At 35.3% G+C, this 14,613-nt stretch overlaps 1 protein-coding gene across 1 annotated transcript; it reads left to right on the top strand.

The window, feature by feature from the left end:
• The first annotated feature begins 6,745 nt into the window (after positions 1-6,745).
• Positions 6,746-14,314, top strand: LOC130974328 (uncharacterized). The gene is made up of 11 exons (XM_057899166.1): positions 6,746-6,803; positions 6,949-9,422; positions 9,570-9,684; positions 9,808-9,893; positions 10,270-10,514; positions 10,660-10,746; positions 10,864-10,963; positions 12,985-13,189; positions 13,267-13,396; positions 13,741-13,804; positions 13,899-14,314. The coding sequence occupies exons 1-11, from the start codon at positions 6,746-6,748 to the stop codon at positions 14,010-14,012; spliced, it is 3,678 nt and encodes a 1,225-aa protein (XP_057755149.1). The 3' UTR covers positions 14,013-14,314.
• The last annotated feature ends 299 nt before the right edge of the window (positions 14,315-14,613 follow it).

Here is a 14,613-nt window from a genome sequence, read left to right on the forward strand (position 1 = left end):
AGCCAGAGGATCATGTGCATAAATGGCTCACCATGCAATCAATCAGAGAAACATATATGCATTGCATCAAACCAGTAAATTCAGAGGAGTACTGGACCCCATGTGATGCTCCAAGGACGGAACCACCCAACATCAAGAGACCAGCTCATCGCCCCAAGATGAAAAGGAAAGTAGATCCTGTAGAACCTGAGATGCACGCCACTAAAGCCAAGAAAATCTTTGAAGTGACGTGCAGCAAGTATAGACAGCTTGGGCATTACTACAAGACCTGTAAGAATGACCCAAAGGATCCAAACTGGCAGCCATTGACAAAGAAGGAGAGAAGAGCTGGTAAGGGGAAGGGGTTGCAGATTGTATCCTTTGACCCAAACCAGAACAGAGGCCAGGTAATTAGGGTTCGATTTGGAACACTATATTAGTTGTTAAGGGTTTAGTGTCTCATTTAAAAATTATGGGGGGTTTAGGTGCCTCATTTAAATATTGTGAGGGGTTTATGTATCTCACTATTGGTTGTTTATATGATTAGGATGTAGGATCTAATGTCAATCTGAACAGTGATACTGTACAACCTTTCCCACTTGTGGATCCACTGGTAATATCCTTTAACCTGCTCCTTATCCCTATTGTTGTTTAGATGACAGATTAGACTCTCCTTACACTAATATGTTTATACTTCTGTGATAGACAAAGGCAAAGAAGAACAAGAAGAAACTTCCAAAGACAATGCATAAGAAGGGTAATTCTGACCAACAGAAACAGGGAGATGAAATTCCCATTTCACAAAATGCACCCCAGCCAGATGAGGTATAGTCATTGGTCAATGTTGTTTTAAGCTGTTTATTTATTATATACTCATTAAATTTTTGTTACAGGTTGCAAGAGAGGCTATGAACCTGAATCAACCACCCCCACAACCTTGCTCCACCCCCAACCTCAGTTATGCCCAGAGAAGAAAGCACCCTGTTGTTAGGCCCCCAACTGCTCCTATCTCGGCTCCACCTTCATTTGGACAACCTACATCACCATCAGTTCAAGCAGCATCAGGTCTTAGACCATGTGTTTCAACCGGTCAGGTTGTGAACCCGAGGACAACAACTGCTAATGTTCTCTTTCAACAAAGTGCTCCTTCTGTTGAGACCATGGCTGCAGCAAGTTCTGGGACTGCAGCAAGGCTTTTCAGGTTCATTCCTACCCCTGGGTTTATACCTCCGAGGAAGACTTGATATCTGATATGTTGCTGTTGACATAGATGATAAGAATGACTCCTTTTGTTATTAGTTTAAGTGTCAGTGTTTACAATCTAGAAAATATTTTGGAAGCTTTTAAGTGTTTTGTGTATATGTTTTATATAAAGCATCTTTTGGGTTTGTTTACCCAACATTTTCCAGTAAGAAATCTGTATGACTACATGCTGCCAGAATTCATCAAAGTAGTAACAGACCCTTTTTCTTGAATCAAATCATAATCTCATCTGAAACAACATACATACTTCTAAAGTAATACAACTTACAATGTAAACAACATACACTTCTAAAAAATAAGACACACTTTGAACTTAGTATCACAGAAGGTTCCTGCTACTCATATGCCTTACAAAAATTTGGAGATCACAATTCCAAATACAAAAGCAATAACCAAAGATTTAACACTAACGCCGCTAGAACCACTATTGGTATTACAATTTTTAGCTTCCAATTCTAATCCACTAGCTCTAGCATATAGTTCCCTCAGTTTTCTAGCATCAACACTAGCAGCATCAGGAATCTGACTTTGATCTCGCGTCCAACCCTCTATATCAGGAGAATTTCTGGAAAACTCTTCAAACGATGCAACATAATCATCCAACCATGCAAAAAATTTACAATGCGATTTTGTGCTCTGTAGAATATACTCACAGCTCAAATACTAGATCACATTGAGTTAAAATCAACTAAACTTAAATTAAATTTCAGATTACCTTGAAGTGTGGACATCAAAAAAATAACCAGTTAGGATTCAGTTAGAAACAAAATAGCATGCGCCCCACACCGGCATCGTAGAGCAATGAACTTCTTCTTCTTCTTTGGCGCAACAACACTTCCTGCAGATACACTTAGAGGACTTCTGCCTTCATCTTTAAAAACTTCTCTTCCACTCCCATCAATGGAACTCGACGGTGGTTCATTGCTGCTGCTCATGGCTCTGTTAGGATTTTCTTGTAAATGTGAAGGCTGGAGGAGGAAACCCACCTTTTCAAAAGCAACTGAAACGTTGCTTTCCACTAAAACGACGTCGTTTATATGGTGACTGGGTAGGACAAATTAGCCTCTGTCCATCTCAACTTCTCTATCTCAGCACTTACTGAACACGTCATCCACCTCATATGACATGTCACGCACCGAAATAGCCAGCTCAGCGTTTTCCGTCAAGTCTAGCCGGAGAAAAACGCATGGGGACCGCCTCGTGTGACGAAAATCGGGGTCAGAACCGAATTGGATCGATTTTATTTTGAGGGGTCGCATTATCATTTTTAAAAATTGACAAGGGCCGGGTTAGTACTTCACTCTTTTCTTTATTTATGAAATTGATTTTAGTGTTCTCTTTTGTTTTGTCCGCCGCCAAATGTGTACATCACAAAAACTTTTGGATGTACAGTAAAGAATGCAGTTTCTCAAGAGAAATGTCAGCTTGTGGATCCCAAAATGGATCCGGGACAAGTAGTTCTAGCAGCGACTTAGAATCCATAGCATTCACCAAACATAGTAGAAGTTCTTCGTAGGGGTTGAGGGAACATGCATATAGCACCGCAGAAGTGATTAATGAGCATATTAGCATAGGCCGAGCTTACTAAGGGCCAACTAATTTAACCAAAATTCCATGATGTGTTGAGATTGCATCATCTTAACAGTGAGTCATAAACGTCTGGTTTCATAAGGACTTAAAAGTTAAAACTATAACCTCTACCTAATCACGTATAAAACCATTACTTAATTCTTCTTTGTTTCACTAAACTTTGTTTTTTTTTTCTTCTTCTCTTCCTCATCTTTTTCCCCTCCATTGGGGGTGTTGAAAGCTTGTAACAGGATCAGATTGTTAAGGTTACTTTTTAACATTATAATCTAGAAATATTTTTTTCTTGATCCAGGTTATATGAATTATGACATCCTTTGATCTTTGTAGACCACTTGGGAGAAAACCTAGCCATAACCAAATTGTTAGCTAATTTGTGACCCTTCAACTTGGGATGACACCTTTACTGAAACCATGTAATTCTAGTTCTGTATTTCTAACTTGTAACTGGAATTTCCTAGCGTTAAGCTATTACTTTCTGGATTTCACAAGATCACCACTACTTTCTTAAACCTTTTGGCTACTGTTTTCTGCCATCAACCTGTTTGCTCTGTCAAAAAATCCTTCAGCTTAGTTGGGTGAATTCCCTCCTTAGCTGCCTGTGGAACAAATCTTGCTTGTATCAAAATGAGTAATAATATCAACTAAACTAAAAGTAGGTGGGCTGAATAGAAGAATGAATATTTTCATACAGGCTACAATTATTTTCCATTAATGAAATATTTTCAAGATTTTTTCCCTCTTTTATTGGAAAAGGGTAAGTGGATACCATGGATAATTCACATAGCCAAAGTGGAATGTGATGAAGTGTTTGGTGTTGGCATACTAGGCTAATAACTGCAAATCAGTTCATGATTTCTTTAGAGTGCATCAAATATATATGGTTTATTCAGGCCACAAAGTCTGGCAACAATTGTGCAGCAAACCTCTTTGGATTCTGCATGCCAATACTCTCAAATGCAGCAGCAGCAGAGGAATGAGGAGATGAAGAAGTGTTCATGGCGCCAACGAAATCGTTTGGTTCCGCGGTATCAGTGCTTCTTCCGAGTTGAATGTTCTGGTTTGGTAGAAACGATTGGTGGTGCGATCTAAGATAAGCAAATATTGAAGTTTCCAGCAACTGAATCAATTTATCCAGCTGGACTAAAAATTTGACGATAATGTCTTCTTCAACAAGAGATTGAATCACAGTGCTAACATGTTGGTAAGTCTGTCATATAGATCCTTCCCAGCAGGATTTACTCGTGATTGCTTCAAAAGATCTCGGATTTCGGATAGTTCCAATGATCTAAGTAAAAACAAATTCAGAACCTGAAAATTTTGTTACAAAAGGAGGGGGGATATTAAAATCCAGTGACATGGCAACAGTAACTCCTTTTCCAGCAGCCAGTCCATCTGCTTTGATAACAATTGGAGCTCCTTGTTCTTGAGTATATTGTTTTGCAACGGATGGGTCTGTAAATATTGGAATATAATTAGCATCAATTAGTATTATCTAATATATCATATATAGATATATGATATATTAGATAATACTAATTGATCCTAATTGATCATAATTATATTCTAACAAAAAATACAAATAAAAATCAGTTAAAAAAGTGAGCAAACATGCAAAAATAAAGACAATGTCACAGAATTGAAAAGTTTGACTCCGTCAATCACTAATTTAATTATCATCAACCGTTCTCTGCCACAACTAAAAAGCAATATTAATGTCTGCTTATAATAATCTTGAAGTTTAAACTGGACATTGCAAACAAGACAATGAAATGAAGAATAAAATTACGCTTCAACATGCTCTAATTAAGATAGAAAGAAGAACACTAAAAACCCTAGAGAGGATGAAGAACACTAAGAAATCTTCAGGTGATCGAAGATAGGGTTTTTGAAATTCAGATCTCATAACAATCTTATGATTTTTTTTTATTTTTTAAAAATATAAAATTAGAATAAGTTTAAATTTAAAATTTGATTCATTTAAAAGGATATTTTTGTCTAATTAAATACAATAAGAATGTTTAAGAATTTTTATAAAATTAAATAAAAAATATTTTTTATTTTTATTAAATTATAAAGATATTTAATATTTTAGTAAAATTAGTGATATAATATATATTTTTTTTAAAAAAATGTGATGTTGACGTGAAAAATAAATTTCACAGTTAATTATTATTATTTATCATCGTATCGAAACAAATACCTAAAATTTTTTTATATTGTTATATTCAAATATAATTGATAAATAAAAAGATTTTTTTGTATGAAATACTCAAAGATAAAATTATTTTTATTTTTTTATAAGATTTAAAAAAAAAAGATAATTTAAAAAAAATCTTTTTTTAAAAGCTCACCTAAATAAATTCTAAACTAATTATTTTTTAATTTTTAAATTTTTTCCCTAATAAATTATAAATTAATGACAGTAAAAAAAAAGATAAATAACACTATTCAATTTTGAATTGACCCACCGTTTCCTATCCTATGCCTTGGGCACAAAGCATATATTGATAGAGAGAGAGATAGAAACCGCGAAAAACGATAGATTGGAAAATTGGGTTTTTCACTTTTTGGTTTGAACTCTTAACATTACTAGTAGTCTAGTAGCATTTTTTGATTGAATTTCTCTTTCTACAAAAGCCTCCTTTGCGGTGGTAACTGCTAAACCATTGAAACTCATAAGCCAGTGTGTGATCATTCTCTCTCTCTCTCTCGTTCTCTTTCCATGGCATTGGAAAATCTTCCTTTGATCATAAAGCTTAAAGTTTCTTCCAAACGAAAGCTTGACGTAAATGAAAGCGTGGAGGTGAATTCGGTTTCCTAATTCTTTCTTCTTTTTTTTTTGTTTTGATTAGAACGTGATCTTTTTTAAAGTTTCTATTTTTATTGGTTTTTTTGAATTTTGGTGTTGTGCATGTGTTTTTTCGAATTTCTTTCTATATTTAATGTATGATTCTCCTCGCTTCACGGTGGAGGATTCTCAATCTTGCTTGCTATCCCAGCGCGTCTTTTCGTGTCTAGTTTGCTTGCTCACTTCCAGAACTGATCTAACTAGTCTCTGACTCGTCCTAGAGAATAACCTTACTGGCTTACAGGGCAGGGCACTCACTTTATCAATCAATGCTAGAAGAGGGGAGGACAAGTGAAGGATGGGCTTTAATTTTTCGACGCGGAAGTGAAGTCTTCGTGTGATATTACATGTTGATCAATCTATTGCTTCTTTGTCTTCCTTACCCTTCGGTCCTGTTATTTCATTCTCTCTAGAGGATTTTCGCGGTGCTAATAGAACCTTGACGACCTTATGATTATCTCTATATAGATTAGTGAGCTTTTAGTTAAAAAAGTCTTTTTGGGTGAAGGGAGCTCAGCTGTTATCCTTTCCTATTCCACTTTCAAAAAGATTAATTTTAGTGACAAGGGTAGTTTTCCTTCTTCGAAGGTTATTGATGTTCAATTTTTGGTCGTTGAAGGTTAAGCCAACCTTCTTGAAATGCTTTTGGTGTTACTATTTTCAAGAATTATAGAATAAAAAATCTTATATTCGATCTTATTTTTAACTATTTAAAATGACAGATTAAGCTTTCCATTTTCAGAAATATGACTCCCATTAATTGTGAACAAAATTCCATCTCACAGCCATTAGCATAGTACTAGTTTGATTAGTAAAATATACTGTAACAACTAGTTGACATTGACACAAGAGAAACAAAAGAGTGGCGGCGGTGAAAACTGAAAAGTCAATTTTTTTCAGGAGTCTTTAAAATAAAAGGATTCTTTATTTTTTTTTCTATTTTTGGTAAAAAGAATTTCTCTTTTTTCCCCTCGTGTCCTTGCCCTTATTGATTCTTTACAATTGTATTTGTTATACAATGTACTTAATCTTTTGTTTGTGATGACCTTTCTACAATTGGCTTGAATGTTTTCAGCTACATTTGTCATATTTTGTTGCTTTCATGATTATATTCCCATTGAAGGTTTGATGATGTGCATTGTTCTTATTTTGCTGTTCCATGCAAAGTAATTCTCATCATGATCACTTGCCTATTTTTCTTTTTTAGTTACTTGTTGGTGAAACATGATTATGATTCTGTCCTTGTTTGAAAATTTTCCATTTAATAGAGATTGAAAAAATTCTAAATTCTTTCCAGGTCAGGAGCATGGAGGAAGGCTTTCAGGGATCATGGCACCCGGGGAAAGTTGTCCATTCTGGGAGGCTGCAGCGCCATGTCAAATATGATAACATATTACTTGATGATGAGGTGAATTACCTTGTGGAAAAGGTGACTGTTCCGAAGGTATTGGATGGCGATAGCAACTCTTCAAATTGCAACATTCGTGGTTGGATTAGGCCGGTGCCTCCTAAGAGGGAATTTGAAAGTAGGGAACTTAAATTTGGTCTGTGTGTTGATGTGTACCATGAAGAAGCTTGGTGGGAAGGGGTTATATTTGATCACTTTGATGAAAAGCCAGAGAGGAGTGTATATTTTCCGGATTTGGGTGATGAGATGAAGATTGGAGTTCATCAAATGCGGATAACTTATGATTGGAATGAGGTTACTGGGGAGTGGCAGTCGAGAGGGAACTGGGTTTTTCTTGAAGTTCTTGAGGAGTATGAGAGGAAGATGTTTATTTCAGTTTCGGTGAAGCAAGTTTGGTATGATGTAAGGACCAAAAAGGACTTCGCCAAGATTAGGGAATGGACTTTTAATGAGAAAGAGTCATGGAAAGAAATGGTAATGGAGGTAGTTGATGATTACTTAAGGCTTACACTAGGAGAAGTTTGCTCCTCTTTAGATCTTCCAAGGAGTTTATTGAGAGAAACACCGGAGATGGAGTCGGTTGAATCTACCGCTAATGTTGACTTCAATCAGGAAGTTGATATGGCCAACTCTTTGGATGTTGCGAATTCTGCTGGCCAGTTGAGTAGCATTTGTATCACAACTGCTTATTGTGATGGTAACTCTGATAATGTGTTTAGTTCTGATGATGGGATTGCTGAACTCCCTATGGAAGAAGGTGAGTCGTCAAATTTGTTGAACGCTGTTCAAAAGTGGCCTACCATTCAGGATCATGGGCTCAAAACTGTCCCTCAGAAAGAAGTTTCAGTGCAGAAAGAACCGGCTACTGAAGTAATATTTAGTGGAAGAAAACATACAAAGCTTCGCAGTTCAACTCATCAGTGGGAACCTCTCAGATTGTCTGACGTTGAGTTATGTCCTGATGCTATTGAAGAATATGCACAGGCAGCTAAAAGAGCTTGCCCAGAAAAAGCACGAAAACATCTTGCGTATCTTGGATGGGAAATTGAGTGGACAAAGCATAAAGCAAGCTATAGGTACAGATATAGGTCGCCTGATAAAAAGGGTGTTTACTACTCTCTCAGTCGGGTTTGTAAGTATGTGGCACAGAACTCGGACATGAACCCTTTGTCGTCCCAAAATGATCAGAGTATGATGCAACTTACAGCTGACAATCATCTTGAACCTATTCTTATTGATCAATCAGAAAAGAATCAGGATCTAAATGATCAGAGTGCGATGCAACTTAGAGATGACAATCATCTTGCACCTATTCTTATTGATCAATCAGAAAAGAGTCATGATCTAAGTATTTTGCCACCAGTTGTGTCGTCTCTTGTGGATGAAGTTGCAGATGAACCTGAGTTTTGTCCTCAAGCTGTTTTAGAATATAGCTTGAATAGATCTGCAATGCGAGGGCCTGACATGAAAGTGGGTAGGTCCAAAGCAAAGAGGCATCTATTGGCTGAAGGATGGAGCTATCACTATGCAAACCCAAGAAATAAAAGACAAGGATTTGTGTATATCCCTCCAGACAAGGGAAGAAATCTCCCAACACTCCATGCAGCTTGCCTTTATTGTATTGAACAAAATGTTGCTAAATGGACCAAGCTCGGAATGCAACCTTTGAATGCACAGGATAATGTTGACCAGGTTTGGAGTGCCAATTTATTGCAGAAAGCGTCCCAATGGCTGGATTGCATGGTACCTCCCACAGAAGTCATAACTTCAAGTGGATCAAACCATAGTCGGAAGCGGAAACTCTTGAACAATACAAAGCCCAGCTTATCTAAGCACCAAAGAAATAGATTACCTCGACGCGTGCTGCGATCAAATAAAAGGGTGCAAAAGGTGTCTACCCCTTCTTTGTCACACCAGAAACCTCAGAATGTACTCTCTTGGTTGATAGACAACAACATTCTGTTGCCAAGGTCTAAGGTTTCTTACAAGCCAAAAGGCAGGCTCTGTTTAGCTGAAGGGAGAATAACCAGTGATGGAATCAAGTGTAATTGTTGTTTGAAAGTATATAGTCTTGCTGGCTTTGAAAGTCATGCTAGTGGCTGTAGTACACGCAGACCGGCTGCAAGTATTATTTTAGAAGATGGTAGATCACTATTAGATTGCCTGATAAAAACGGTGGAAGATCATATGACAAGGGAAGCTATGGCAAAACCACCAAAATATTTTCATAAAGGCGAGAATGACAATATTTGTTCTGTTTGCCACTATGGTGGGAATCTAATTTTATGCGATCAATGTCCATCTTCATTTCATGTGACATGTCTAGCTGATGAGGTAACTAATAATATTCTTCCTCAATCTCATCATATTTGGTTGGATCTTGTTATTGATATCTTAATTCAATTCACCACTTTCATTCAACAATTGCTGTTGGAACTGAATTGTTTCCTCTTGCTGCCTTCATTTTTTTTTCCTGTACAGGTCATTCCTGAAGGTGACTGGTTTTGCCCATCATGTCGATGTGCAGTTTGTGGCAAAAGTGACATAAAAGAAAAGGAGGGAGATTTCCTTGTTTGCATTCAGTGTGAACATAAATGTAAGCCAATATTTATGTTTACTTAAATTTCCATTTTTGCCCATATAGTCATGCATCGATATTTCCTTCTTATGCAAATGAATGATGCAATGCTTTGTTATCATCAATGCCAACCTTATGCAGATCACTTTAAGTGCCTCAGAACTAAATATGCAACTAACTCGAGAAGATATAGTAAAAACTGGTTCTGCGGAAGCGACTGTAAAAAGGTATACTAATCAAGGTCATTTGTTTATTTTTTTAATGCTATGCTATTATGTTAACTGGAAGCATTGTTTTACTTCTTACTATTCAAACAAAAATTGCATTTTGTCATCGATATGCTGCATAAATTATTCTAGTAAACTTCTCTAACTTCTATGTTAGATTTTATGGTTAATACTTCTTAATCTAGGTAAACCTATTTGCTTCAACTTCATTTCTCATAATGCCTGCATCATGATCATTTACTAGTAGCAAGTTAATGATGCTTACTTTGGTGGTGTCAAATGTTATGGTGCCAGAGAAGCATTTCAGATTTGTATGATCAAATGCGTGGTGCTGGAAAGGCCTTTTGCCTTACATACTTGTCTCTACTTTTTGTAGATATATTTAGGTCTCCATAAGCTACTAGGAGAGCCAGTTTCAGTGGGCATTAACAATCTAACTTGGACATTGGTGAAATATATAAACTCCGAGAGTAGTGATCCGTGTACTTCTAAAGGTTACTTATTGCCAGAAAGTTACAGCAAACTCAATGTTGCACTCTCAGTGATGCATGAATGTTTTGAGCCCCTAAAGGATCCTTCGTCTACCAGAGATCTCACGGAAGATGTTTTATTCAGTCGAAGGTTAGTTATTCTTGTTGTGTTCGTTTTTGTATCATTCACTTGAATAATATTTATTTTGTTGATTACTAGATATCTGCCACTGAATTGTGCTACATTGTTATAGTTCTGTGCCAATACCTGATATGTAAACATGTACACTTTATAGGTCAACACTTAATCGATTGAATTTCCATGGTTTCTATACCGTACTTCTGGAGAGAAATGAAGAACTGATAAGTGCAGCAACTGTTAGGTGAGTATGGGATCTGTATTGCGCAACTACTAGTCTTTGCTTGGTTGATGACTGCTATTTGAAATCTTGAACTACAAGTACCTATCCTGTCTCATGTTTGTTTGTTAATTCTTTTAGGGTTTATGGAAAGAAGGTAGCAGAATTGCCTCTTATTGGAACCAGATTACAGTATCGTCGACATGGAATGTGCCGCATTATGATGAATGAGCTTGAAAAGGTAAGCCACAAGGCACCTACATTTCCCTTACCCCCCTCCCCTTTTTTTTCCTCCTTTATTTTTTGTTAGAAAACACTGTACAATATATTGTCCTATGATTTATTGTCAGTGAAATTGGAAATAACTGCTCATTTTTGAATAACTTCTTAAATATTACTTCATGATTCATTCCAATCTAAAAATATTACTCCTGATGATATACCATGCTCATTTTTATCCATTTAGCTTTCTGGTTTATAAACTATCCTGATGAATTTGTTTAAAAACATTGAAGATTTTACTTTGAATTGTCTTAATATAACATCAAGGTCATTGATGGCCTATCTTATACAGTTATACCCTTTGGGTGCGACCTTTTCTCGGCCACTGCAATAATGCAGAATGCTTGTGTGGTACAAACACATGCCAAACAAGATAGAATAGGAATAGACGCACCCTTAGTATAATATACACACCCTTACGTGTATCTATTTTTTTATTGTACATTAGTATTTCATTTGCTATCCAAAATTTTCATTTTCCAAATAATGAGGGAAGCTGAAAAGAGTCAATAGTAACGGGTGTACACATTTCATATTGAACCAGATGTGGCCAAAATTTCAATTGATTTGCTCTAAAAATTATATTAGATCGGATCAGATATACAGTTTTTTACTTCTACATCTGATATATGATCTGACAATTTTCGAACCGGATATCAGATTGGATATGCAGATACAAGGCTTTTCAAAATAAAAAAAATGTTCTTTAATTTTTTCATGAATTTTTTTCCCTTTTGGATATGTTTTACTTCAAAAACAGTATTCAAAAATTATTTTCTTAAATAGTAGAGATAAGATAACCAATATAAAAAAGGGAAAAGAAATAAGACTACTTAACAAATATATTAATATAATTTTGTCTCATCCATTGGATTGGATCTGAAAATGATATACCAATATCCGATATTAGATCCTATATACTTGCAGATCGGACTGGATAAAGATCCAATTGCCTAGTGAATCGAATATTATTCGTAAAATTCGATCTGATATAGATTCGATCTGGGTTGGATGTATCGGAATCCTATTTATACATCCCTAATCCAAGATATGCGAATATTATTCTGTCTTTCTCTCTTATTCCCTTGGCTTTCTGTTGCTACAAAATAGTAAGAAATGACAAGATTTTCCGGCAGAGTTATGATTTGGCCAACTTCACCAATGAGTCAAAATAGCATTGAAAATAGGAAAGAATATTATGATAATTAACAAATAAATAAACTTGAATACAATATTTGTAGTTTACACCTAAAATAAACTGTGAATTGATCATAACCCATTAGTTAAGAATAATCATGCTTCATTATTAATCTTTTAATGCAAAAGAGCATCCTGTGGAATCAAGATATAGATTTTTGGATAATAAAATTGGGCTAGGGATAATTGAATTAAAAAGTAGACCAAGAATTGTGAAAACATGATATGGGCCCATACAAGATTGGCATACCTGAATTGAGGCCATACAAGAATGCTTATGCACTGAGTTAGATCTATATGGCTGAGGCATGTGATGCAGTGGCAAAAGTATTTGCCTCCAACTAATGCCGTGGTAGCTAGGTTAGTGTGTGCGAGTGTGTTTGTAATGACCAAAAAAAAAGATCTATATGGCTGCAATTGGTTTAGGGAAGACAAACATAGAAACACAGAGAAACTAGAGTGTGTTTGGATATGTCTAAAAGGACAGTGTATTTTCTAGATCTGTCTAAACCTAGGACAAAAGGATGACACAAATTTTCTCTTTTTTTTTTTTTGGTATTGAATTTTCTAAGTCTTTTTCTCTATTTTTGTTATTAAATTTCATAAAATGATTCTGGAGAGGACAATAGTGCAAAAATGAGCTGTGTTATTTTACAGATATTTAATCACGTATTGTCGTAATAACAAAAAAAAATCTTTTCATATCTATTGTTTGTAATAGTTTACACTTTATTTGAAGTTCCATTGAATCCTTCTTTCTAACTTGAATTTTCTTTTATTTAGAGGCTCATGCAGTTGGGAGTGGAGAGGCTCGTTTTGCCTGCTGTTCCTAGTGTTGTAGATACATGGACTGGTTCTTTTGGCTTTGTAAAGATGACAAAGTTCGAGAGGTCGCAATTCTTGGACAATACCTTTCTAGATTTTCAGGATACCATCATGTGCCAGAAGCTGCTGAAGATTCCATCTCCAGAATCAGTTTTGTTAATAGGTTTGTAACTTTCCAAGTGTCTTGTTATATAGCAATGTATGTGCCAGTGATTACATCTTTAACGTTTCATATTGCAGAGTCCCAACAAAGGACACAGCATGTTTTGTCTGGAAACAAGTTAAATTTTGACGCTGATATGATATCTGGAGTATTACACCAAGCAGAAGAAACTGACAAAGAAAAAAGAGAGAATTCACAAATCCACAAGTATGTATCATCTCTGTTTATTAATTCCTAACATGAAATGAGATTATAATGGCATTAGAACAAGTAGGAAGGAGATCAAAGAAAAGATACACAATTTTCACTTCAGAAGTTGCATTTGGCATAACACTATACCCTCTATATTATTGGAAATTTGGAATTTTAGTTGCATTCATTCAATTGAAGTTCCTCACTAGGCTTAAATTTTGATAGGGTCTTGTGGATTTGATATATGTTAATATTCATTATTACAATTCTTGCCAATAAGTATAGTATATTAAAATATGCTGTTCTATTTTGAGAAATGATGATAATATTGTATCTAAATGAATGTTGTATTTTTCCAGTAATTGTGCTGGAAGCAATGATCATTGCAGTAATGGTGCCATTGACATTGAGCAAGTCACACCGGTATTTTCATCTTTGTCTTCTTAATTGTATACATTTTGTTTCCATTTTGTTATCTTGTTTTAGTGTTAACACTAAATTTTATTTGGACTTTTAGGTGAATAAACCAAGTCCTGACGATCAACAGAGCTCTATTGTAACACAAGCTGACAGTAATAATGGCTCACCATATAAGTGCTACTACAAAAGAAGGAAATACACAAAGTTTTAGAATTTAACGAGGTTGTTGGGAGTATTTTCGTTTCAAAGTTAGGGGTACAAAAATGTAAATTTGGGTAACTATGTGCATTCCTTGCATGCATATTACATAAACATGAGCCTCATAGGTGCAAAAAAATGCCACTTTTGAATGGGTCTGGAAATGTGAAAGTTTGACCATGTTTCTCTCTAAGGATGAATATAATTATTGGGAGTAAAGAATGTAAAGATGAATTGGAGAGTCTTGTAATCAATGCTTTGATCAAATGATGTAATACTCAGCTTTTGTTTATACACACTCAAATGTTCAATAAGAGCGACACAATGAAGAATTTATTATTACTTAATTTCAAAAAAGTTGAATAATTTTTGTTAGAGACGATCTTGGAGATTTCTTTAGTTTAAAATGTCATCCAGTGGGTTAATTTTGTTGGCTTTTAGATAATCTGAAATTAAGGGTTTTTTTTTATGTTTTGATAGTTTTTATTTTGGGTATTAGTGTATATTAAAATAAAGTATAAAATACATATTAAAAATAAATTAAATAATACATGTATTTATGAATGAATATACTAATAGGAGAGACGGTCTTCAAAGTGCTCTGTTACATAGTG

Source organism: Arachis stenosperma, chromosome 1 (genome assembly GCF_014773155.1).
Source record: "Arachis stenosperma cultivar V10309 chromosome 1, arast.V10309.gnm1.PFL2, whole genome shotgun sequence".
Taxonomy (NCBI): domain Eukaryota; kingdom Viridiplantae; phylum Streptophyta; class Magnoliopsida; order Fabales; family Fabaceae; genus Arachis; species Arachis stenosperma.